A 25275-nucleotide genomic window follows, 5' to 3' on the forward strand; every position below is an offset into this window, starting at 1 on the left:
TTATGACCACTGACAGGTGACAAGATTCTTGACCAGATTCTTCACTCGAGGTCTCGACATGATAACAGGTCGAGCACAAACTTATCCTTTTATTCTTTTGGACAAACAACAACATTTGAAGTAAATTAAACGTCAGTTGGTAAGTTTGTCCAATCCTGCAGGATTTAAAGAGGAACGTCAAGAAGACCCAGAAGAGCACGTGGAGGTCCCACAGTGAACCTGGACTGGTGGTGAAAAGAGTCAGTCATGAGAGGAAGATAGAGGGAGGAGAGAGAGAGAGATTGGTTGCTGGGAGGGGTGAGGAGACCGGAGCGGGGGAGAGAAGTTCACTAACATGAAAGGAGTGCGACTCTGGGAGGGAACTCCCTGGAGGTTCAGAACCACAACCGCCCAAACACTCCGTGTCGCTGCTCCTGAAGGAAAGTCTTCAGAACCAACTGGGACTGTAACTGCTGACCTGGTACCGAAGCCGTGGACGGATCAGGACCCAGTGGCACCTCTCAGCACCCCCCCGTGTCTCTCACAAGTATGGTTGGTGGACTGTGATCGACTGAGACGTGGTCCTGGTTCTGGGAAGGGACTTCGAGATCCTTCTGTGGAGCCGAAGACGACCAGAAGCTGAAATCATCCACCGCTGATCGGAACCGAGATGACCTCCTTCATCCAGAGTCTGTCCTACAGGAGGACGCAGTGCTGGGCGCCCAGTGGACCCTCCAGACTCTTGTCCAGGACCCTGGTGTTGCTGATGCTCCTCTTGCTGTCCCTCTCCCTGTGGAGCCACCAGGCCGAGGCGCTGGTCCACTCCAGCTTCAGGAGGCTCAGCGGCCGCGAGAAGAAGGAGATGCAGAAGGAGATACTGTCCATCTTGGGTCTTCCAGGGAGACCGAGACCGCACCCGCCGCTCAGACCGCCCTCCTCGGCGCCGCTCTTCATGCTGGACCTGTACCACGCCATGTCGGTGGACGGGGAGGACGAGGGCAACGAGATCTTCGCACCCGGCGCCGTCAGGTTCCGAGGGGTGCAGCGACTCGCCCACGTCCACCACGCCGCGCTGCCGACGCTCAGCACTCATGCGCCGCTGCTGGGCACGGTGGTGAGCGAGGCCGACACGGTGATGAGCTTCGTGAACCTGGGTGAGTCCACACTGCGAGGGGAACCACGTTACAAATCCACAATATCTCGTAGCAAACACCTGAGGGTCTCAGCTGGTCTCTAAAGAATACTGGTCCAAGGCTTTTTGTGCTTTGGATTCTGGAAGGTGCAGCAGACACGGAGAGATGTTGGCTTTACATTTGTGTAGCTGGCAGACACTCTTCTCCAAAGCAACTTAAATTTTAGACGTTCACTCACTGATGGGAGTAGGCTGCGACGCAGCGTGCCAGTTCTTGAACCAGGTGAAAGTTAAAACATTGTTCCTCAAGTCTTTAAATCTCTGATAACAGTGGGTTTTTTATTTGACCTCAGCAAAAATTAAATGACACAAAATGGTTCATCTTTTTTTTCTATAGGAAGTATTTTATCTCATTATTAATGTGACATAAAGGTCAACTAATTGTGTTGATTTAAGTGTGTCTTAAATAGATGTTGGATTCTATTGTATTATCAGTGTCTGTTTGTACAAAACTCTCTTTTTATTTAAATATTTACATTACAAAATGATCTTAGGCTCCGCCCACTGAAAACTTCTGGAGATTACATCTTGTTTACCATAACCACACCCACTCTGCTGTGATTGGTCAAGCGTTGAGGTTTGTCACTGCACTTCATCATAACCCAGAGGTCTCAACCTCCAAAGGACTCGTTGTATAAACAAAGCGGGCGTAATTACAGCTGGCTGGAGGAGGAGTGATGCCATTATGACATCATAATGGACTCCGCTCTCATAACCTCTTGTTTGCTGAGATTTTAGAGTAATAATAAGTGTCTTGGAGGTGGAGACTTCTGGGATTGATGACACTGCATGACAAATCTTAATGCTTGACCAATCACAACAGAGTGGGTGTGGTTATTTTGAACAAGATTTCATCTCCAGACAAACAGTATTTTCAGTGGACGGGGCTTAAGCACATTTTCTAATGTAAATATTTCAATAAAAATAGTGTTTTGTACAAACAAACATACTGATGATACAATAGAGTCCAACATCTGTTTAAGACGCACTTAAATCTACACATTAGTTGAGATTTAAAATAGTGAACCGTTGATTTATTTCATTTATTAAGATGTAAAGTCAGTTTACACACTCAATGTGTGTGAGAGCTTTAACAATAAATCATCTTAAGTAATTTCTATGACATCCATGTTTCTCTGAGGGCGTGGCAGCATCTCTTGAAGTGCAGACTGATGTTAATCCTTCACTGTAAACAACTTCCTTCCGCTCGTCTCTGCAGCTCAGCTGTGTTTGTTGGAGCTTCTGAGCCTCAAATTTATCCGTCAACAGAGTCCAGGTCCTGACGTCATTAAACAGGCTGAGGAGGTTTACGGTCGCGAGTGCGAGTCTCTCATTTAGTCTGTACACCTTCCTAAACTATGATCAGCTGCCACGCGTGGAGTTAGCTACTGCGCCCCCTACTGGAGCATCTTGCTCACTGACCACAGCAGAGTAGGTGCGAACAGTGAGGAGGTGAGTGAGGCTCAGGAGGTTCTTGGCTGGAGATGCACTGGCTCTTCTGGAGTTAGATTTACAATTTAAAGAAGTGAAAATTTATTTCAATAATCCTTCACCAGCAACAGAGCTTCATATCAACATTCCTCTTTAATGACACACAAACACAAACGTCCTACAAAGAACGTTTCTTATTTAGAATTGCATAGAAAACGTGTGTCTAATTAATGTAAATCTAATGTAAACAAATTAAAGTATAGAGATCTGTGTAGCATTATTTAAGTTGACCTTCAGTAAAGTTATTTTTTACAATTTCAATTAGGGTGCTTCAACCACTCTGTCAATAAGATTGTCTATAAAAATAACAAGAGAAATCATAAGTTCACATTGCGCCCCCTTTTTTATCATGACGACTGTGAGGCACTGCGATTCACGAACATATCAACATTTTTCATAATTTATAATACAACTTTTAAAATATTCCAATCACTAGAGTTGTTCGTCTCTTGAATACAATGGACGCATGACCATCTTTCATCTGAGCAAACTTGTCAATCTCCCTCTTGTCACACTTCAATGTTACTATTTGATTAATTTCTCTTCTTGCTCCTGTGGAGAAGCCTTTATCGAAGAATCCACATCGTTGATTTAGTTTTAACATGGACGACATGACGGATGACAACAAGTTATGTTGGTTCACAATTGTATTTAAATAAAAATGAACTTGCTACATCCAAAAAAAACTGTTTTTCTGTGTCATGCCGATATTTTGATCAGCTGTGGTCTAGAAATAATGGCCCCTGACGGGAGAGCAGTCATGGACATGTGCACTATTCACAGTTCTAGCAGTTCTGTGTTTAAACAGGTGCTGAAAGAATCTTTCATGTGTGTGAAAGCAAAGCCTTCAGAGGATTATGATTATAACCACGTTTTTTAATTTATTTTATTACCCTATGATGAGACAAATGATCTCCACAATTATGTTTAGCCTTCATAGTGATGTACAGCGTCATCTGTGGGGCCCCACCTGACCCTAATGTGAAGATGCCGCTGCTGAACGTCTGTCGTGGACACTGATATATGAATATGTGTCACTGATGATAACTCACACTGCAGTTCAGCTGCAGGAAGAGAGGGGGCAGCAGCGTTTGTAAGGTCAAGTCAAGTGCTGTGTCTCAAATCGCATACTATCGTACTCAAAGTTAGTGTTTTTAGTGCACAAGTGCGTCTCAATTCTTAGTATGTGAAATTTAGTGTACCATGCACACTAAATTGGCGTACTAAAACGCCCACAAAACTGAGTATGGTTCGATGGACACTAACAACCATAAACGGCCGCCATCTTAATGACGTTTTAAAGGGAAGTTACATCATATATAAATGCATATATATGTATATACTTACAGGTACATGACACGTCTTCTCTGCTGATACCAGCCTAAATATCTCACAAATATTTTGATTCTCATATTTTTTCTTTATTTCTTTTTCCAAACTTGCAAAACGTGCTGCCAGCAGGTGTCGTCGATAGCGTTCAACAGCTGGTTGAAACATCGTTAAATAGAAGTAGAAGAAGAAGCTGTCGCGTCATTTCCTGTTAGTGCGTAGCAGCAGAGTTTGATATGAGACATACTTACATACATCTGTGGAGAATTTTCGTACTAGTTAGTTTGCACACTATCCTGATGCATACTAACTTCTAGTATACTAAGAGAAGTATGCGATTTGATACATAGCATTGTTCTTTAATTGTCAAATATACATGTATCAAGACATAGAGCATCAATTAAATTGTAGTCCTCTCAGACCCACGATGCAAAACATGAAGACGGTAGAAAGAACATTAAATAAGACATTCAAGAAAATGAATAAATAAAAATAAAATAAATAATCAACTTTGAACTTGTTGCCATGACGATGCAACGTTGACCTTTTGAATTATTGCCCAGATCAACTTAAGTGCTGTGTGTGTTTGTGTGTGTGTGTGTGTCAGTGGGAACGCACAGCTGGTTGGAATTAAAAGCCTCAGTGACACTCGAGGAAAAATATGTGGACCAAAGTGAAATAAAAATAGTGATGCGGAGGAGCGACGCTAAAAATACCAGGTAGAGCTTCAATTAGTGGTGAGTGTGTGCAGCTGCAGTGGTGGAGGGAACTAAGTGTCTCTAATTACTGTGTGTGTGTGTGTGTGTGTGTGTGTGTGTGTGTGTGTGTGTGTGTGTGTGTGTGTGTGTGTCTTCACATCAAGGGATGTCCTGGTTTGAGCGGTTTATAAAAACGTTCAGCATGTTTAGATTTCCACAAGCTGATGAAATGAAGAAGACAAAGTCAGTCAACAATGATAGATTCATTCTTAAAAATGATTTCAAGGACAACGTGACCAAGAGGTTTATTTATATTTATTAATTATTAAATTGTTGGAAGTCTTAGTTGGATGACCCCACGTCAGAGTGAAATATTTTTATTTTAGTTCTAACAAGTATTTTTTTTGTACTGCAGTTGCAATATTGTTTGGGTTTTTCTTCATACATCCATGTTTTTTGTCCATGATGTTTGTTTCACAAGTTTCCACATCCAACCACCTTTTACCACCTCATACTTTGAGCTACATTTGTCGTTGATTGATTCTCCAAATTGGACTTCATTAACTATAATGTTTTTATTTGTTTTTATTTTTTCAAGTGGTGTGTTTTACTCACCACTTCATAATGATGTGTTGCTAATGTTAGTGATGTGGTACTACTGCTGTGGTGCTTGTGGTGTAATGATAATACCAGTGTTGTTATGCTAGTGCTCTAATATTAATGCTAGCGCTATGATGCTAGTGCTGTGATATATTCTTGTGATGCTAGTGCTGTGATACTAGTGCTGTGATACTAGTGCTGTGATGCTAGTGCTGTGATATATTGTTGTGATGCTAGTGCTGTGATGCTAGTGCTGTGATATATTATTGTGATGCTAGTGCTGTGATACTAGTTCTGTGATATATTTTATTGTGATGCTAGTGCTGTGATGTATGTGCTGTGACGCTAGTGCTGTGATGTATGTGCTGTGATATATTGTTGTGATGCTAGTGCTGTGATATATTGTTGTGATGCTAGTGCTGTGATGTATGTGCTGTGATATATTGTTGTGATGCTAGTGCTGTGATATATTATTGTGATGCTAGTGCTGTGATGCTAGTTCTGTGATATATTATTGTGATGCTGGTGCTGTGATGTATGTGCTGTGATGCTAGTGCTGTGATATATTGTTGTGATGCTAGTGCTGTGATATATTGTTGTGATGCTAGTGCTGTGATATATTGTTGTGATGCTAGTGCTGTGATATATTGTTGTGATGCTAGTGCTGTGATATATTGTTGTGATGCTAGTGCTGTGATATATTGTTGTGATGCTAGTGCTGTGATATATTGTTGTGATGCTAGTGCTGTGATATATTGTTGTGATGCTAGTGCTGTGATATATTGTTGTGATGCTAATGCTGTGATATATTGTTGTGATGCTAGTGCTGTGATATATTGTTGTGATGCTAGCGCTGTGATATATTGTTGGGATGCTAGTGCTGTGATGTATGTGCTTTGGTGCTAGTGCTGTGAGGTATTTGCTGTGATGCTAGTGCTGTGATGTATGTACTGTGATGCTATTGCTCTGATACTAGTGCTTTGATGTTAGTGCTGTAATGCTATTGCTGTTATGCTAGTGCTGTGATACTAATGCTTGTGCTAGTGCTGCAATGTTAATGCTGTAATGCTAATGCTTGTGCTAGTGCTGTAATGCTAATGCTTATGCTAATGCTGTGATGTATGTGCTGTGATGCTAGTGCTGTGATATATTGTTGTGATGCTAGTGCTGTGATGCTAGTGCTGTGATATATTGTTGTGATGCTAGTGCTGTGATGCTAGTGCTGTGATATATTGTTGTGATGCTAGTGCTGTAATATATTGTTGTGATGCTAGTGCTGTGATGTATGTGTTGTGATGCTAGTGCTGTGATGTATGTGCTGTGACGCTAGTGCTGTGATGCTAGTGCTGTGATATATTGTTGTGATGCTAGTGCTGTGATATATTATTGTGATGCTGGTGCTGTGATGTATGTGCTGTGATGCTAGTGCTATGATATATTGTTGTGATGCTAGTGTTGTGATGTATGTGCTGTGATGCTAGTGCTGTGATATATTGTTGTGATGCTAGTGCTGTGATATATTGTTGTTATGCTAGTGCTGTGATATATTGTTGTGATGCTAGTGCTGTGATGTATGTGCTGTGATGCTAGTGCTGTGATATATTGTTGTGATGCTAGTGCTGTGATACTAATGCTTGTGCTAGTGCTGCAATGTTAATGCTGTAATGCTAATGCTTGTGCTAGTGCTGTAATGCTAATGCTTATGCTAATGCTGTGATGTATGTGCTGTGATGCTAGTGCTGTGATATATTGTTGTGATGCTAGTGCCGTGATGCTAGTGCTGTGATATATTGTTGTGATGCTAGTGCTGTGATGCTAGTGCTGTGATATATTGTTGTGATGCTAGTGCTGTAATATATTGTTGTGATGCTAGTGCTGTGATGTATGTGTTGTGATGCTAGTGCTGTGATGTATGTGCTGTGACGCTAGTGCTGTGATGCTAGTGCTGTGATGCTAGTGCTGTGATATATTGTTGTGATGCTAGTGCTGTGATATATTATTGTGATGCTGGTGCTGTGATGTATGTGCTGTGATGCTAGTGCTATGATATATTGTTGTGATGCTAGTGTTGTGATGTATGTGCTGTGATGCTAGTGCTGTGATATATTGTTGTGATGCTAGTGCTGTGATATATTGTTGTGATGCTAGTGCTGTGATATATTGTTGTGATGCTAGTGCTGTGATGTATGTGCTGTGATGCTAGTGCTGTGATATATTGTTGTGATGCTAGTGCTGTGATGCTAGTGCTGTGATGTATGTGCTGTGATGCTAGTGCTGTGATGTATGTGCTGTGATGCTAGTGCTGTGATATATTGTTGTGATGCTAGTGCTGTGATATATTGTTGTGATGCTAGTGCTGTGATATATTGTTGTGATGCTAGTGCTGTAATATATTGTTGTGATGCTAGTGCTGTTATGTATGTGCTGTAATGCTAGTGATGTGATATATTGTTGTGATGCTAGTGCTGTGATGTATGTGCTGTGATGCTAGTGCTGTGATATATTGTTGTGATGCTAGCGCTGTGATATATTGTTGGGATGCTAGTGCTGTGATGTATGTGCTTTGGTGCCAGTGCTGTGAGGTATTTGCTGTGATGCTAGTGCTGTGATGTATGTACTGTGATGCTATTGCTCTGATACTAGTGCTTTGATGTTAGTGCTGTAATGGTATTGCTGTGATGCTAGTGCTGTGATACTAATGCTTGTGCTAGTGCTGCAATGTTAGTGCTGTAATGCTAATGCTTGTGCTAGTGCTGTAATGCTAATGCTTATGCTAATGCTGTGATGTATGTGCTGTGATGTATGTGCTGTGATGCTAGTGCTGTGATGCTAGTGCTGTGATATATTGTTGTGATGCTAGTGCTGTGATGCTAGTGCTGTGATATATTGTTGTGATGCTAGTGCTGTGATGCTAGTGCTGTGATATATTGTTGTGATGCTAGTGCTGTAATATATTGTTGTGATGCTAGTGCTGTGATGTATTTGCTGTGATGCTAGTGCTGTGATATATTGTTGTGATGCCAGTGCTGTGATGTATGTGCTGTGATGCTAGTGCTGTGATATATTGTTGTGATGCTAGTGCTGTGATGCTAGTGCTGTGATGTATGTGCTGTGATGCTAGTGCTGTGATGTGTTTGCTTTGATGCTAGTGCTGTGATATATTGTTGTGATGCTAGTGCTGTGATGCTAGTGCTGTGACATATTGTTGTGATGCTAGTGCTGTGATGCTAGTGCTGTGATATATTGTTGTGATGCTAGTGCTGTGATGTATGTGCTGTGATGCTAGTGCTGTGAATTATTGTTGTGATGCTAGTGCTGTGATATATTGTTGTGATGCTGCTGTTGTGATATATTGTTGTGATGCTAGTGCTTTGATATATTGTTGTGGTGCTAGTGCTGTAATGCTAGTGCTGTGATATATTGTTGTGATGCTAGTGCTGTTATGTATGTGCTGTGATATATTGTTGTGATGCTGGTGCTTTGATATATTGTTGTGGTGCTAGTGCTGTGATGCTAGTGCTGTGATATATTGTTGTGATGCTAGTGTTGTTATGTATGTGCTGTGATATATTGTTGTGATGCTAGTACTGTGTTGTATGTGCTGTGATGCTAGTGCTGCGCTATATTGTTGTGATGCCAGTGCTGTGCTATATTGTTGTGATGCTAGTGCTGTAATGCTAGTGCTGTGATGCTAGTGCTGTGATATATTGTTGTGATGCTAGTGCTGTGATATATTGTTGTGATGCTAGTGCTGTGATGTATGTGCTGTGATGCTAGTGCTGTGATATATTGTTGTGATGCTAGTGCTGTGATGTATGTGCTGTGATGCTAGTGCTGTGTTATATTGTTGTGATGCTAGTGCTGTGATATATTGTTGTGATGCTAGTGCTGTGATATATTGTTGTGAAGCTAGCGCTGTAATATATTGTTGTGATGCTAGTACTGTGATGTATGTGCTGTGATGCTAGTGCTGTGCTATATTTCTGTGATGCAAGTACTGTGTTATATTGTTGTGATGCTAGTGCTGTAATGCTAGTGCTGTGACGCTAGTGCTGTGATATATTGTTTTGATGCTAGTGCTGTGATATATTGTTGTGATGCTAGTGCTGTGATATATTGTTGTGATATATTGCTGTGATGCTAGTGCTGTGATATATTGTTGTGATGCTAGTGCTGTGATGTATGTGCTGTGATGCTAGTGCTGTGATATATTGTTGTGATGCTAGTGCTGTGATGCTAGTGCTGTGATATATTGTTGTGATGCTAGTGCTGTGATATATTGTTGTGATGCTAGTGCTGTGATATATTGTTGTGATGCTAGTGCTGTGATGTATGTGCTGTGATGCTAGTGCTGTGATATATTGTTGTGATGCTAGTGCTGTGATGTATGTGCTGTGATGCTAGTGCTGTGATATATTGTTGTGATGCTAGTGCTGTGATATATTGTTGTGATGCTAGTGCTGTGATATATTGTTGTGAAGCTAGCGCTGTAATATATTGTTGTGATGCTAGTACTGTGATGTATGTGCTGTGATGCTAGTGCTGTGCTATATTTCTGTGATGCTAGTACTGTGTTATATTGTTGTGATGCTAGTGCTGTAATGCTAGTGCTGTGACGCTAGTGCTGTGATATATTGTTTTGATGCTAGTGCTGTGATATATTGTTGTGATGCTAGTGCTGTGATATATTGTTGTGATATATTGCTGTGATGTATGTGCTGTGATGCTAGTGCTGTGATATATTGTTGTGATGCTAGTGCTGTGATGTATGTGCTGTGATGCTAGTGCTGTGATATATTGTTGTGATGCTAGTGTTGTGATGCTAGTGCTGTGATGTATGTGCTTTGATGCTAGTGCTGTGATGTATGTGCTTTGATGCTAGTGCTGTGATGTATGTGCTGTGATGCTAGTGCTTTGATGTATGTGTTTTGATGCTAGTGCTGTTATGTATGTGCTGTGATATATTGTTGTGATGCTAGTGTTGTGATATATTGTTGTGGTGCTAGTGCTGTGATGTATGTGCTGTGATGTTAGTGCTGTGATATATTGTTGTGATGCTAGTGCTGTGATGTATGTGCTGTGATGTTAGTGCTGTGATATATTGTTGTGATGCTAGTGCTGTGATATATTGTTGTGATGCTAGTGCTGTGATGTATGTGCTGTGATGTTAGTGCTGTGATGTATGTGTTTTGATGCTAGTGCTGTGATATATTGTTGTGATGCTAGTGCTGTGATATATTGTTGTGATGCTAGTGCTGTGATATATTGTTGTGATGCTAGTGCTGTGATGTATGTGCTGTGATGCTAGTGCTTTGATGTATGTGTTTTGATGCTAGTGCTGTGATATATTGTTGTGATGCTAGTGCTGTTATGTATGTGCTGTGATATATTGTTGTGATGCTAGTGTTGTGATATATTGTTGTGGTGCTAGTGCTGTGATGTATGTGCTGTGATGTTAGTGCTGTGATGTATGTGTTTTGATGCTAGTGCTGTGATATATTGTTGTGATGCTAGTGCTGTGATATATTGTTGTGATGCTAGTGCTGTGATATATTGTTGTGATGCTTGTGCTGCGATGTATGTGCTTTGATGCTAGTGCTGTGAGGTATGTGCTGTGATCCTAGTGCTTTGATGTATGTGTTTTGATGCTAGTGCTGTGATATATTGTTGTGATGCTAGTGTTGTGATATATTGTTGCGGTGCTAGTGCTGTGATGTAATGCTGTGATGTTAGTGCTGTGATATATTGTTGTGATGCTAGTGTTGTGATATATTGTTGTGATGCTAGTGCTGTGATGTATGTGCTGTGATGTTAGTGCTGTGATATATTGTTGTGATGCTAGTGCTGTGATATATTGTTGTGATGCTAGTGCTGTGAGGTATGTGCTGTGATCCTAGTGCTTTGATGTATGTGTTTTGATGCTAGTGCTGTTATGTATGTGCTGTGATATATTGTTGTGATGCTAGTGTTGTGATATATTGTTGCGGTGCTAGTGCTGTGATGTAATGCTGTGATGTTAGTGCTGTGATATATTGTTGTGATGCTAGTGTTGTGATATATTGTTGCGGTGCTAGTGCTGTGATGTAATGCTGTGATGTTAGTGCTGTGATATATTGTTGTGATGCTAGTGTTGTGATATATTGTTGTGATGCTAGTGCTGTGATGTATGTGCTGTGATGTTAGTGCTGTGATATATTGTTGTGATGCTAGTGTTGTGATATATTGTTGTGATGCTAGTGCTGTGATGTAATGCTGTGATGTTAGTGCTGTGATATATTGTTGTGATGCTAGTGCTGTGATATATTGTTGTGATGCTAGTGCTGTGAGGTATGTGCTGTGATGCTAGTGCTTTGATGTATGTGTTTTGATGCTAGTGCTGTGATATATTGTTGTGATGCTAGTGCTGTGAGGTATGTGCTGTGATGCTAGTGCTTTGATGTATGTGTTTTGATGCTAGTGCTGTGATGTATGTGTTGTGATGTTAGTGCTGTGATATATTGTTGTGATGCTAGTGCTGTGATATATTGTTGTGATGCTAGTGCTGTGATATATTGTTGTGATGCTAGTGCTGCGATGTATGTGCTTTGATGCTAGTGCTGTGAGGTATGTGCTGTGATCCTAGTGCTTTGATGTATGTGTTTTGGTGCTAGTGCTGTGATATATTGTTGTGATGCTAGTGCTGTTATGTATGTGCTGTGATATATTGTTGTGATGCTAGTGTTGTGATATATTGTTGTGGTGCTAGTGCTGTGATGTATGTGCTGTGATGCTAGTGCTTTGATGTATGTGTTTTGATACTAGTGCTGTGATATATTGTTGTGATGCTAGTGCTGTGATATATTGTTGTGATGCTAGTGCTGTGATATATTGTTGTGGTGCTAGTGCTGTGATGTAAGTGCTGTGATGTTAGTGCTGTGATATATTGTTGTGATGCTAGTGTTGTGATATATTGTTGTGATGTTACTGTTGTGATGCTAGTCCTGTGATGTTACTGTTGTGATGCTAATGCTGTGATGTTAATGTTGTAATGCTACCGCTATTTTGTGTTTCCATTGATATCCGTGGTCACATGATGAGAAGTTTGATGATGTCTACATGTTCTCTAAATTGATCGTGTGTCTTCAGTGGAGCAGGAACGAGACCTTCTGCAGCCTCGTCCCTATTGGAAGGAGTTTCGCTTTGACCTGACGCCCCTGCCTCAGGGAGAGACGGTGACGGCCGCAGAGTTTCGCATCTACAAGACTCTGACCTTTGGACAGAGAGCCAACCGAACCCTGCACATCTCCGTCTACGAGATCAAGAGAGACAACAGACTCAGGTCAGGTCAATTTCTTCTTCTTTGTGGACCTCAGATGTTCCTCCAGCCTCATGTCAAGTACTCATAGCGTCTGTGGTCTTTAGAGAACCGGAGCTGGTTCTACTTGACATGCAATCAGTTCCTGCGGGGCAGGAGGGCTGGTTGGCCTTCGACGTCACATCTGCATCAAACCACTGGCTCCTTCATCCACGCAGCAACCTGGGGCTCCGTCTCTACGTAGAAACCGAGGAGGGTGAGTGACCATCTTCATCACCTGCATGTCAACCATGTTGTCTTGACCTTTGGCTTCTACCAGATCGATCCCTGTCTGCCGGCTGGATCGGGCTGGTGGGTCGCAGGGGACCTCGCTCCAAACAACCCTTCATGGTCACCTTCTTCAGGGAGAGCCAGATTCCATGTCGACCGCCTCGTGCCGTCAAGACACATCCACGAAGAAGAAAACCCAAATATGACCTCCCGGTGCCCAGCATTCACAGTTAAGTCCAGGATCAATGTCAAGTCCTCCGTCACCGCTGCCATCCCAGAACTAATGCATCTGTAAGATACTCTTAGAGCAACCTTTGTATCATCTTGAAGGTCACTGGTCAGTTTCTCAGCTAACAGGAGACTTGTTATATACGGTCCAAACATATTACACAGAGACCTTTATGAGAAGTCTAGTGTGAGAGGCTTACAAAAATATCTGAAATAAATGAATCATAATGTGCTGAGAAAACTTGAAACAAAGTTGAGATTCTTCAATTGGAAATTAGCAAACATCTTCCCACCGTTCAAAACATATTCTTTAAGTTACATCTCTGTAAATCAGTTTACTTCATAGTTCTTGTTAAAAGAAAACATTTAAGGTAATTCAAGTATTAGTTAATTATGTTCATAGTTATGTTTGCGTTTATAGTCTATGAAATATGCCGTCTAAGAACTTTACACTAAATTGCTACATTTGATTTTCAACTCTTGTCCTGTTTGAAACTTGTTGCTGAATTTAGTTGAGAATTTTCTTCTCACACATTAAAAAATGTTTTAGATACATTTTAAATGTCTAAATACTTGTATTCAAGTGGTGATTATCCTGTCCAAGGATCTGTAGGCAATTTTTTTTTTTTTTGAATTCAAGGCCTAAATATTAGATTTAATATTTCAGTTGTTATAAGTAGCAGAGAGGAGTAACACTCAAGATGAAATGAAAAGAATCAAAATAGTTAGGACGAAATGTCATAATGATTAGTTAGTGGATCAGTGTTTTACTTACACACTGGCCTGAAATACAACAAGTCAAGCTAACCTCTGAAAGTGTGTGTCCTTCAGATCGCAGTCCGGCCAACAGTGGAGGTCAGCCGTGCAGAAAACACGAGCTCTACGTCAGCTTCAGTGACCTGGGCTGGAAGGTCAGTCGTAGACAACCGTTTTAGAACCAGCATCCTTGACCGACTCAACCATTCTGCAGGACTGGGTTTTGGCCCCCGCCGGGTACTCGGCCTACTACTGTGACGGCGAGTGTTTCTACCCTCTGGGCTCCTGCATGAACGCCACAAACCACGCCCTCATCCAGCAAGTGGTCAGTACCATCCTCAGTCCAACACGCACCCGAGCCCTGACTCTCCCTCTCCTCAGGTCCACCTCCTGAAGCCAGACGAGGTGCCGAAGGCATGTTGCGCACCCACCAAGCTCAGCCCCATCTCTGTCCTCTTCTATGACGACAACAACAACGTCATCCTGAAGAAGCATCGCAACATGGTGGTCAAGAACTGTGGCTGTCTATGAGCATCCAAGAACTTGATTCTGAACCTGGAGGTTCTTCACCTGCTAATTCACAGCTGGACACAAACATACACAGCATATTTATTTTTAATAAAGATTTTGTTTTTATGCACACAAACTAACTTTTGATGCAAGGAAACCATGAGAAACTCTGAAATGTCGCCCCCTGTTGGTCACATTTCTTGATGCAGATAACTGTACGAGCGCCCCCTTGTCAGTGCATGATTTGGATACGCATGCGCAGTGACATCTCGAGCCATGTTTTTACGGCAACCAGATTAGTACAAAAACAGCGTGGAACACGATCTGGGAAAGCAGCGATTCCATTTGCGCTGCGTTCAAAATACACAACTTTATTTAAATAGCCGGCAACAATGTCTCTTCAGTCTCAAAGCATCCATATATAAAAGAGGAAAATAATTAACCACGTCTATACATTCTACTGGTTACAATCAAGATCGGGGAGGAACTGTGGTTTATTTGGAAGTTCCCAGTTGACAATAAATTGTCGTGTTTCCACGAAGAGTAAATATACAGACTCACATTCATTTCTCATCTTTCATTAAATCAATGTTTTGAGACTCAATGAGAAAATACATTCTTAGCTATATATATTATATAAAATGCAACACATGCATCGTGGATGATTTTCCAGATTGTGAAGACAGTCCTCAATGCTTTAGTTGAAGTTGACTCGGGCAGCGTGACAGACTTGATGTCAGTAGACCCGGAATGGTTCAAACAGCTTAAATTCACCTGATGGTTCCTGCACAGATCACATGTAGAATCAAGTCTCAGTTCAAGTGCTTTAGATAAACATGAGCTGATGAAGCAAATCTAAAGTGACACGTTTCAGTTTTATTGACCCTGTAAATGTTCGGAATCTGTTGAGTTTAAGATGTTTGTCATGAAACCAGATGATTCTGCTCAGGATGATCCAGAGCAGGTCAGATGGATGGGGAGAGTCTCATCACAATTGTTTTCTTAACTTCCTGGGCCAAAAACTAGAAAAAAATTAAATCCTATAATGAGACCAAACTAGTCAATCAAGACGAGTCATTTTTACTTTAAAGGAGAAACGTTCAATCCAGGAATGAAGAAGGCCTCAGGTTCTGAACACTTTGATGGGGGAAAAAAAAACAAAAAAAAACAAGTAAATGCAAACCTTGAGATAAACATATCAACCTTTGTGTGGATTTATAAATGTCAAACCATAAACATATTAAGTTAAACATTTAAACACCTTGTACACAGAATTTAAACAATAAACTTTGTCAAACCATGGATAAAAAAAAACATGTCAAACTTTTGTAGATAAAGTGTGAACACCTCAAACATTACAAACCTTTGCTGACAGAACATTTAAAAAAAATTAAAGATTTGTTCCTCTGTGTATAAAAAGAAAACTTGTGTAGACATGTCAAACTTGAAACCATTGTTATTAAACCTTTGTGAATAAAAACAAAACATTTCAAACTATTGCTGGAAAAATGAAAACATTTCAAACCCTTTAGAATTATAAACAGTTCAAGAAAACATTAACTATTCTGAATGTAAAAAGCAAAGATTTGTCTTTCTTTGAATTTCAAGAGAACCTTTGTGTATAAAACTGTCAAATCATTGGTAAAAAAAACATTTCAAACTTTTGCTGGAAAATAAAACCCATTTCCAACCATTTCTGTATGTAGTAAAAAGTATAACTATTTATTGTACTTTTGTATTTAAAAAGAAAAACCTTTATGTATAAAACATTTTAAACCCTTGTGTTAAAGTTCGACCCATGGGTGACCATACGAACTTTCTTATCCACACAAGTTTATCAACCGTCGAAACACCCGTTGTCAGGGACTCCTGGTCACAAGACCTACAGAGTCAATTGTCAAAGTTAACTTGTCACCATCACTCACTAGAAAATTCATGTTATCACCAGTGGACGGACCGTTAGTTAGTTATCAGGATATTCAACTAATACTCACATGTTGGAAATGAGAAAGAAATTTAGCATTAGCTTGTAAATTAGATTTCTCACGTTAGCATCGATCTGCTAGAGAGAAAGTCAAAGTTAGCATTAGCACTCGCTGAAAAAAATAAACATTTTAGCCAATGTATTTATAAAGCTAACAAAAAAATGTATTTTAAGTTACGCTGCAATCTGACGTAGAGAAGGTTAGCATTAGCAATTTTTTTTTTATAAATTAGCCAATATAAACACAATTCATTTTTAGCATTAGCTTTACAAGTCAAATAACAAACCTTAGCATAGTAAGTGTGGTTCTGCTGTAGATCAGGTCAAAGATAGCATGAGCACCTGTTGAAAAAGGTGCAAACATAACTAACTCTTCAGGGACATAAAGTCATCCAAGGAGCAAGAGTTGAATCATTTGCAATGAAAAAAATACATTTGGAAATGTTTGCATTATGCCTTTAAAATTAACTCCGTTGAACATAATACAATTAATTAAAACGTTATTTAAATCACACACTTAGTAGAATTATTTGCAAAAACTTGAAATAAATATTTTTCTTAGCGTCATTTACATTTAACCAAGACAAAGTTTAAACCTCAGAAACAGACTCACCTGTTCATGAACCTGCAGCTTCACACGACAGGTGTTACTGATCAAACAGGTGCGAACAAGGGAAATCTTAGTGGGAGGAGTCACGTGACTGACGGTTTTAATTCTTCAATGAGTCTGGTCATTCTTTTGGCAAATTTGACCCCAAATATGTTATACTTATAGAAAACTGTTCGTATGAAGCAACGGTTTTTTTTGGGGGGGGTTCGTAACTATTCATAAAATAGATATTAAAAATAAAAAACACGAATGTCCCACAAAACAGTCATTTTTTTAACAAGAGACATGAATTAAACAAAGATGCTATCGGTTCACGATTCGGGAAATAATCAGCGATCCATTTGTATTGCATGTATTTGCATTAAAAATGTGTTTTTTCAGAAAAACAAACAATGGAGTCTGTGTACATTTACTATAAAACATTCCCTGGAACACCTCAATAGTTATCTTGATTGTTACCAGTAGAATGTAGATATAAATACGATTAATTATTTCCCTTTTATCTTCCATAAAATGGATGCTTTCAGACTGAAGACACGCTAAGTCTCTGGATATTTAAATAAAGTTGTGTGTTTCAATGCAACGCGCATGCGCAAATGGATCGCTGAATTCCCAGATTGTGTTTCGCGCTTTATTTTTGTCCAAATCTACTTGCCGTAAAAACGAGGAATCGAAATGTGTCACCGCGCATGCGTTCCCGGATCGCGCAGATTTCCCAACTCGTGTAATGATGGTAGATGGAGTTTCAGAGTGAGTCAGTTAGCGCCACCTTGCTGGACGCTGCTGCCACTACTGAAGAAACATGGTCATTTTAATTTACCGTCCTTAAAATTGAATCCTCAAAGCACATTTCGGTGAAGTTAAAATTCCATTAAAAACCTCATAGAATCATGAAGAAAGTTTGAGTCACTTTAAATAACTGTTTAATTGATTGAAAGCCATAAAAAAAAGAAAAAAAAAGTAACAGTGAGTTTTGGTCAGTTTGTTAAAAAAAAAAAAAAGAATGTTAATGGTTTTGGCAGTAACTGTTCATCAAGCCTCAACAAACATCAGGTGACTTGTAGAGCTGTGGTGGGTCACTAGAGTCCTACAGAGACGTGGACGCCCGCTTTCTGACACAAGAGGGAAGTAACATTAATGGGCTTCTGTGTCGAGGTCTGTAGTTCGACGCCCTGGAGAGAACGACTGTCGGACCATAGAAAACAGGATTATCATGAAGGAGTTGAAAGGGTCGAGTCGCCAACACTTTTAAGAGATGGATACGCAGGTTCTGGTACCGCCGAGACTCGGACGCGGGTACGAACGGACTGCTGGTGAACTTCTGTACATCTACACGTATTTAACGCCCCTCCCCCCCCACTTCAGCCCCGGTCCTCGTCCCTGCTGGTCCAGTGGTTGTCCTCCGACAGCCATGAGTCAACGTCAAGTTTGTGGTGGTCGTTCATCTGTGGGAGAAGAAAGACGTAGAGAGTGATCTTGACGCGTCACTGAAGTGTGTTGTTGACTTAAGACAGTCTTCATACAAATGCATCACAGAAGCTAAAGCTAAGCGGCTAGCTTAGAACCTCATGTAGCTACAGTAAGAAATAATAGGGTTAAATATTGTGATTTTTTTCTTCATAATAATAAAATTTCGTATAAATATTTAAAACACGTTACGGCTTTCATGTTTAATTTTTATCACATTTATTTGCTGGTTTATATTTCAAATAAAGAGTCTATGAATGTATAGATGAAATCCCGCAAGATCCCAGTGATGACCAAAGCACACACCTCGCAGAGACACTAAATCCCCTCTTCAATACAACCCTGATGTAGCCAAGAGTTGGCTTGAGAGACTGTTACGTTCCCATCATTCAAGCTGAACACCTGCTCACCTGGGTGCAGGTCCATCAGTGGTTCTCTAAGCCTGAACATCAGCCAGCTCGGCGGGCATCGGAGATTTGGGATGTTTGCTCTCAAAATGTTGCTTGAAGGTCTTTGGGTCGGGCATCTGAGTCTGCAAGAGTGACACACGGTTCAGAGAAACCCGATCGACACTGCATGTGACCCCCCGAGTCTGAACTGACCCTGCAGACGGGGCAGGTGTGGACCAGAGCGGCCTTCGCTGCGGTCTTCTGGTCGGCTGCCATGCCCTTCTTCTTATCTGCAGCCTTTTTGGCGTTTTTCTGCTGCGACTGGATCTTCTGCTGTCCACGAGCCATGGCCCTCAGCTTCCTCCTGCACACAGATCAACCACCACGTCACATCGATGGAAGAGATGACTTCATAAAGTCATGTGATCACTAGACAAGTTTGCTGGTCATAACATGAATCATAAACCATACAGTGATCACGTTAAGGAGCCCCTGAACCGCCATCTGGTTTTCCCTTTGGATAAATTACTGTCATCGGCGTCACAAACTCAGAAGAAAGTCATGAGTTCCTGTTGTGTAGCGTTTAAGGAATAAAACAATGTGAGGAAAGTGCAGACATCACGCACAGCTAACATGTATGAGGGCAAGTCAGCATTAAAAAGAGAAAATGTACAGATGTGGGAGCCAACAAACAAGCACACATGAGTCGACATTAGCTCCTATTGCGTCTTTCCATCTACGTGTCGTGAGATCCGATGAAAACTCAAATTTAAAACAAAAACGGACTTTTCCCCACAATACATGCCAAGTATGCTAGCTGCTCCGTTAGCCACAGCATTAGCAGCAACTATAAATACAAGGTAAATAAAGCTAGAGCGTCTTACTGTAGTGTCACGGATATTGTAAATAGAATTCGGAGGAAACGACAATAAATATAAAAGCAGATAAAAGCAGTTTAAACAGGTCGAAACCCGATGACGAGAATCGGCTCTGCTAGCAACGTTAGCTCACAAAGCTAACAAGAACAAGCCTCAATAAACTTGTAGTAAAGTAAGACGATGCAAGGACGGGTAAATAATGTACTTTCAAGTTGAGGTGAAATTGAATGTGTTGTTTTAGTTAAAAAGATTAAAGACTTACCGCGGCGATAAGACTGCGCTTGATCTTTTTCTCGCTCTTTTTGAACGTAGACCTGCGGTGGCGGCGTGGACGTCACAGCGCCGCCTACGGGGTTGGAGTGGTACATTCTCCATTTGAAAATTCACCCATTTCAAATTTAAAAATAAATATTCATATCTGATCTTACTATGTATGATTAAGGATTTAAAGTTTTCCAATAGTCCTCACGCAGGAGAGTCGAGGAAGAAGAAACACAACCTTCATCTATGTGTTAGATCTTTAATATTTTCAATATTTCAATGTCTTCTTTTAGAAATATTGCACATGGTCAACATGCCTGCCTGTGAGACAACACTCGTCCGAAATCTCTCCTCCAAAGTAAGGACAGTTTATTTTTAAAGCACAATCATACAGTGTACACACGCGTACATGTGTGCGTGTGTCTGCATGGGCGTGTGAGTGTGTGTGCACTCTCGGGTGTGATGGCACATGCACGGCAGCAGAACAGTTTTGTTACTGAACTTCCTGAATATATATGGTTCTTATCCTGAATTTCCGGCGTGTGATAACAGTCAAAATGGCAGACACAATAGTCGCGGCGACTATAAAAATACTCTAGAGCACAATATAGGACAAAGAATACACCGAAAAATATACTATTGATGATGAAGCGAGTGAACCTGCGACCTGCATGTGCCAAGACCCACACACACACCTTACTGCACGTAGATTGAAATACCAGTTATATATTTATATTTATATAGTTTCTTTTTCACACATCCAACTTGTATACAGAGGAATAAATGAAACACTCATCGTCATCATCATCATCATCATCATCGTCATCATCATCATCATCATCACAACTACCCTGCTCTTCACCGAGGAGGCAAAGAGCCGAAAAGTGCTATTTGTAAAATTGTCTTTGACTTTTAGTAAGTTACACTCTAATCACTTTAACAACAATGAATCGTTGGTTAAAGTTTAAAACAGTTTTGCTCTTCGCCTGATTTCCCGTCTATGGCACAGCGCCTTCCACCTGAAAAAATCTATCCCACCCCTTCCCCAAAAACAAAGTCCTATTGCACCATTTGATGGGAAAGGATAAAGTGTCGAGAGAGAGAGAGAAAGAGAGAGGAGGAGGAGGGGGGGAGGTCTTCAGAGACGTGGCCCTCCAGGGCTGGTCCTGGATCCGCTTTCCCTGAACTAACCACAACCATCCTGAGCTACATAGCGCCTGACCCGGGACCAGTGCTTAAGGGCACTTCCTAACACTTGGAGGGGGAGGGGGTGAGGAGGACGGGTAACAAATGGAACAAGGTTATTATTCTCTAATAAAACAATCTCATAAAACAAAACAATACTTTCCTGATTTAACTCGGGCGCTCTCAGGCGAGAAGCAGCCGCGCAAATTGTGCAAACACCTGATTTCTTTTTTTTTTTCCCCACGTAGGTGTCCGGTGAGAAACAGTCGGGGTGAGGGGGTCGAAGGAGAACCCGCCCTGCCTACAAGCAGGGAGTGTCGGACACAAGTGTCCTCGTCTCGGTCCAAAAGTCTTTTTTTTAAAGTTTTGATTTAAGTTTTGCTGGAGCAGAAACACGATAGAGCCACGAGAGAGAAACAGTCCACAGTAAAAACTGGAGAATTCCACGGTAACCAGAACGAAAAGCAACATCCACAGGGAGAGTCCGAGGAGTCGGGTGTGTTTGTGTTGCCAAAATCTTCTGACGGTGAACATCCTTCAGTTGCGTCTCTCTGTCCTCCGAGTCAAAGTCAGTTCTTCAAAGCCTCAACCGAAAGTCCCTAGACATAATCTCTTTGCACTGCCTGCTCACTTCAGGCCTCGACATACAAACTTGAAAATAAGCCATAGCTCACATTCAGACGGCGTCGACACTGCTCTTACTTTCAAACATACCACGAGCCATGACGTATAGTCGGAAGCTGGAACCCTGACAATACTAGCAAAGCTCATTGTGTGCTAATATTATCACCTTACTCTCACACTGAACCTATTCCAATACGTTTCTGTGGTTTACCAGGATAAAACTAGGATTGGATTTATTTTAACTGGCGATATTGCTTTAGTTCCACAAAAGGCTATCAAACTAAAAAAATGCTGCTAAAAAAGCTCAGATTGGTCTAGGGAGGAAACTTGTGTCTGATCTTAATTAGGAGGGAACGTGTGACGGAAATACAGTTGTTAAGAACCACATGTTTGACAAGACATTAACAATGCTATGCTATGCTAATTAGCAATTTTGAGAAATTTGAAATCTTATCTTTTTTTCCTCTTTAAATTTAACTAATTACAAAATATCAATGTTGATTTAACCAGAATGTTACTATTCAGCACAAAAATGATAAGCTTAACCATTAAGTTTAACATAAAAAAATCGGATTAGCTATAGAAGCGCGACGTCCCCTCACCGTTCTTTTGAAAATTGAATGGCTAAGTAGATTTTTTTAATATCGTAGACAATATAAAAAGGGTTGATTTGGTTCAATAGCAAGTGTCCAGCTTGAATCGTCAGTCTGTCTCAACTTAAAGTGCTAAAAGTTTGTGCGACATCATTAACCAATCATACGTCTAAAGTGCGTTTGTCGGACCTATTCTGGTAACATGAGCTTAAAAATGATCTGCGTCATAGTCGAAAAGGTGAATTTAGGTAGCAGTGTGGACGCCGTCTCGGTCGACGGAGTCAACGGCTGAACAAGTTCTGTTCAACCGCTGACGCCCTGTTTTCTAGAAGAAAAACATTTCACGCTTTCTCAATACAATCACTAAAACTGTGCAGGCTTGGTTTAGCCGGGGTTGTGTGTGTGTGTGTGTGTGCTGTGGTGTATCAGTGATGGTCAGTTAAGTTGTTGTACTGATGTCCTGCCCGGGGGGCTGAGGTGTGGGGAATGGGGTCGGGGGGCAAGTTGATTGAGTCAGCAAAATGCATCTGCACATTAAGTGACAAAAAGTGCCTTTGTGTTTTAGGGTCTGGTATGGGGAGCACCTTCTGGAACCCCCGCCGAGAGTAACAGTCTGTTTTGGTACATTAAGTATTTTTGTTTGTGTTCGTCTGTTCGGGGGCATGTGCAAGCTGGAGGTGTGTGTTACAGAGAGAGTGTGTGTGTATCGTTGGACAGAACAGAAACGGGTTGAAACATTCTGGAATTAAAGTGAAGTGTCCAGGTTTGAGGCTTTTCTTTCCACATATCAGCTCGGACTTCCTTTAACTGGGTCTAACTGGAGATTAGTGCCAGTAGATCCTAAACAAGCTGGTCATCAGCATGACTCTCTCTCCTCTTGATTTTCTTAAGAACCTTCCTCCTTTGGCTCCTCAAAGCTCCTGGTTTTGTCATCCTGCAGCTCCTGACCTCGGTCTTCCCGCACCTGCTGGACCGAGGAGGTGTGTTGAGCAGAGGTCTCCATGAATCCTCCGGGATCCATGCCGCCAGGGGAGGCCGTCTGCATGATCTTCTGCCGGACTTCCCGAATCTTCAGTTGCAAAACCACCTTGTTCGGGAAAGTGTCCGGGTAGCGGGCCTGGAAGGCTGCAGTGGCCTGAGCTAATGAAGAAGAAGAAAGGGAAAAAAAACATGCATAACTGGAGCCTTTATTTATTTTCACTAACAAGAAGTATATTCACAGAGAAATACTAACCTGAAGGAAAAAAGCCATGTTCTTGGAACAGCTGCATGACCAGTGCCCGACGCTGATCTAGAGTCCGTCGCAGGGAGGAGTAGGGGACCCGATCAAAGTCAGCAGGAACTTCCTCTCCTTCTGCAGCTGCGTACAAGTGCAGGATTGTCACGATGAGCCGTCACTTGTCAGAACCTTCCTGCTCCTACCTGGTCTGTCGAAGGTGAAGATGTCGCCCTCACATTTGGCGGCACTCTTCGGGGTGTTGGGCTCGGGGCTGCAGTTGGACAAACGGCGAGTCTTTCTTCTTGGTGAGCTTGGGTCTTCTGCCGACATCTCAAGATCTGTTGATCCACAGAGAAAATGTGATGAGAGATATTTGCTGATCACATGATCCATCTCTATGGACAAAGTTCATCTCACACCTGTAGAGTTGCGCCTCTTCTTGCGGTAACTTCCCAGGATGGCTCTGGGTGAAGTGGCCAGACTCTGCAGAGTGGGTGACGGAAGAACCTCCTCGGGGTTGAACTCTGGCAGCTCAGCAAGGCGCTCTTTGAAGTAACTCTCCGACAGAACTCTGGACACAGACAACACACCATCATGTCATTAACTAACTGGTCATTTTCAGTATTGGACCCATTAACCTAAAAGGTTGTGACATAGATGCTTAAGATCCCAAAGATTCCAGTCAGCATGCTTCAAGATGACCCAGAACTACCAGAGTAAGGTCAAGTAGTTTATAGAAAATATAAATTGTTGGCTTTTTGGGAATTGGAAGATAAGTGGGTTAGGATATAAATGGAGGAAAGTATGTACACAGGGTATGGTATGGCTATCCTATGGTCGGTGGTTGAGTTGGTCTTGGATAGGTGGGGATCATTACGTGGGGATAGGAAAATAGGAGGGCGGGTTAAGAACTGAAAAAATAGCAAATCATATGTCAGATCAGGTAAATAAGGTAACTCGATCTTTTTATTGAAGGAAGATAGGTGTTAACTATGAGGGTATGTTAGTGACATAAGGAGAAAGTGCAGGGTGAGGAAAATAGGGTAGGTCAGGTAAGTATGGTAGTGTAGTGTAGTATGGTAGGCCATTGGTTCAAGGACATGGTAAAGTAGCTGCCTAGGTAAACACAGATTGAATACATCAACATCCAACTTTTCCACCACACAGTCCCATAACATAGCTGCAGCACTCTGCATTTTGGACTCGACATAGAGACGAACAATAACAACGTCTGTCCGAGAACTCCTTGGATAATTCAGGCACCAGACACAAAAGGTAAAGAAAACGGACCTCGGAACCACTTTTCAGACTGATGTACCCTGATCATTTTGTGACAGTGTTCTTCCAAAAAAATGGCAGGTTTGTTTCTAGTGTTGGGAGTCAGGCTCAAGGCTCTTTAGTAACATCACTCTTCGGACAGTGAGTCAGATCTAGTCGAGTATGGCCAAGAAGAGCCAGTTGAAAAGGTATATTGTTCTGAGTAGTGTTGGTCTAAGAAAGCAACTAAAGACAAATCAAAAGAAAGCTATAGTGAGTAAGCTGCTTGAAGAACAGTCTAGAAGATAACTCTACGGTGCCTTATCTGTTGGAATTTTAATATCGTTGGAATCCACACTTAACAAATGACTCCCTGGATTTTTTTTTTCCTCATTCACACACAACCGCCTTGACTGCTAAAATAAGAGAAAACATTGTCTGACAGAAGGACCTGGCAAACG

General features: G+C 41.4%; 3 protein-coding genes across 6 annotated transcripts in view; 1 reads left to right on the forward strand and 2 right to left on the reverse strand.

Annotated features, from left to right (window-relative positions):
* The first annotated feature begins 370 nt into the window (after window positions 1-370).
* On the forward strand, window positions 371-17757 carry bmp8a (bone morphogenetic protein 8a). The gene is made up of 7 exons (XM_087787114.1): window positions 371-1133; window positions 12415-12607; window positions 12691-12839; window positions 12903-13082; window positions 13913-13992; window positions 14052-14162; window positions 14219-17757. The coding sequence occupies exons 1-7, from the start codon at window positions 650-652 to the stop codon at window positions 14366-14368; spliced, it is 1347 nt and encodes a 448-aa protein (XP_087643240.1). The 5' UTR covers window positions 371-649; the 3' UTR covers window positions 14369-17757.
* Window positions 17758-17847: 90 nt separating this feature from the next.
* Window positions 17848-20003, reverse strand: LOC148083895 (transcriptional regulator ZNF706). Of its 2 annotated transcripts, none has more exons than XM_087787115.1 (4): window positions 19938-20003; window positions 19011-19161; window positions 18819-18940; window positions 17848-18386 (listed from the first exon to the last, which is right to left on the reverse strand). In XM_087787115.1, exons 2-3 carry the CDS (start codon window positions 19143-19145, stop codon window positions 18845-18847), a joined length of 231 nt encoding a protein of 76 aa, XP_087643241.1. In that variant the 5' UTR covers window positions 19146-19161; window positions 19938-20003; the 3' UTR covers window positions 17848-18386; window positions 18819-18844. The 2 variants fall into 2 exon arrangements, with proteins under 2 accessions (XP_087643241.1, XP_087643243.1); XM_087787117.1 differs by lacking the exon at window positions 19938-20003 and adding an exon at window positions 19682-19866.
* Window positions 20004-21485: 1482 nt separating this feature from the next.
* The window catches only part of cica (capicua transcriptional repressor a), a 30592-nt gene continuing 26802 nt past the window's right edge, over window positions 21486-25275 (reverse strand). For all 3 annotated transcript variants that reach the window (XM_087787118.1, XM_087787120.1, XM_087787119.1), the window contains exons 19-22: window positions 23977-24128; window positions 23761-23895; window positions 23573-23698; window positions 21486-23478 (exon numbers count right to left, since the gene is read on the reverse strand). In XM_087787118.1, coding sequence (XP_087643244.1) covers window positions 23225-23478; window positions 23573-23698; window positions 23761-23895; window positions 23977-24128 — 667 coding nt within the window. In that variant the 3' untranslated portion in view covers window positions 21486-23224. The remainder of the gene's footprint in view (window positions 23479-23572; window positions 23699-23760; window positions 23896-23976; window positions 24129-25275) is intronic.

The sequence above is a fragment of the Callionymus lyra genome, chromosome 3, assembly GCF_982586985.1.
Source record: "Callionymus lyra chromosome 3, fCalLyr1.hap1.1, whole genome shotgun sequence".
Lineage (NCBI taxonomy): Eukaryota > Metazoa > Chordata > Actinopteri > Syngnathiformes > Callionymidae > Callionymus > Callionymus lyra.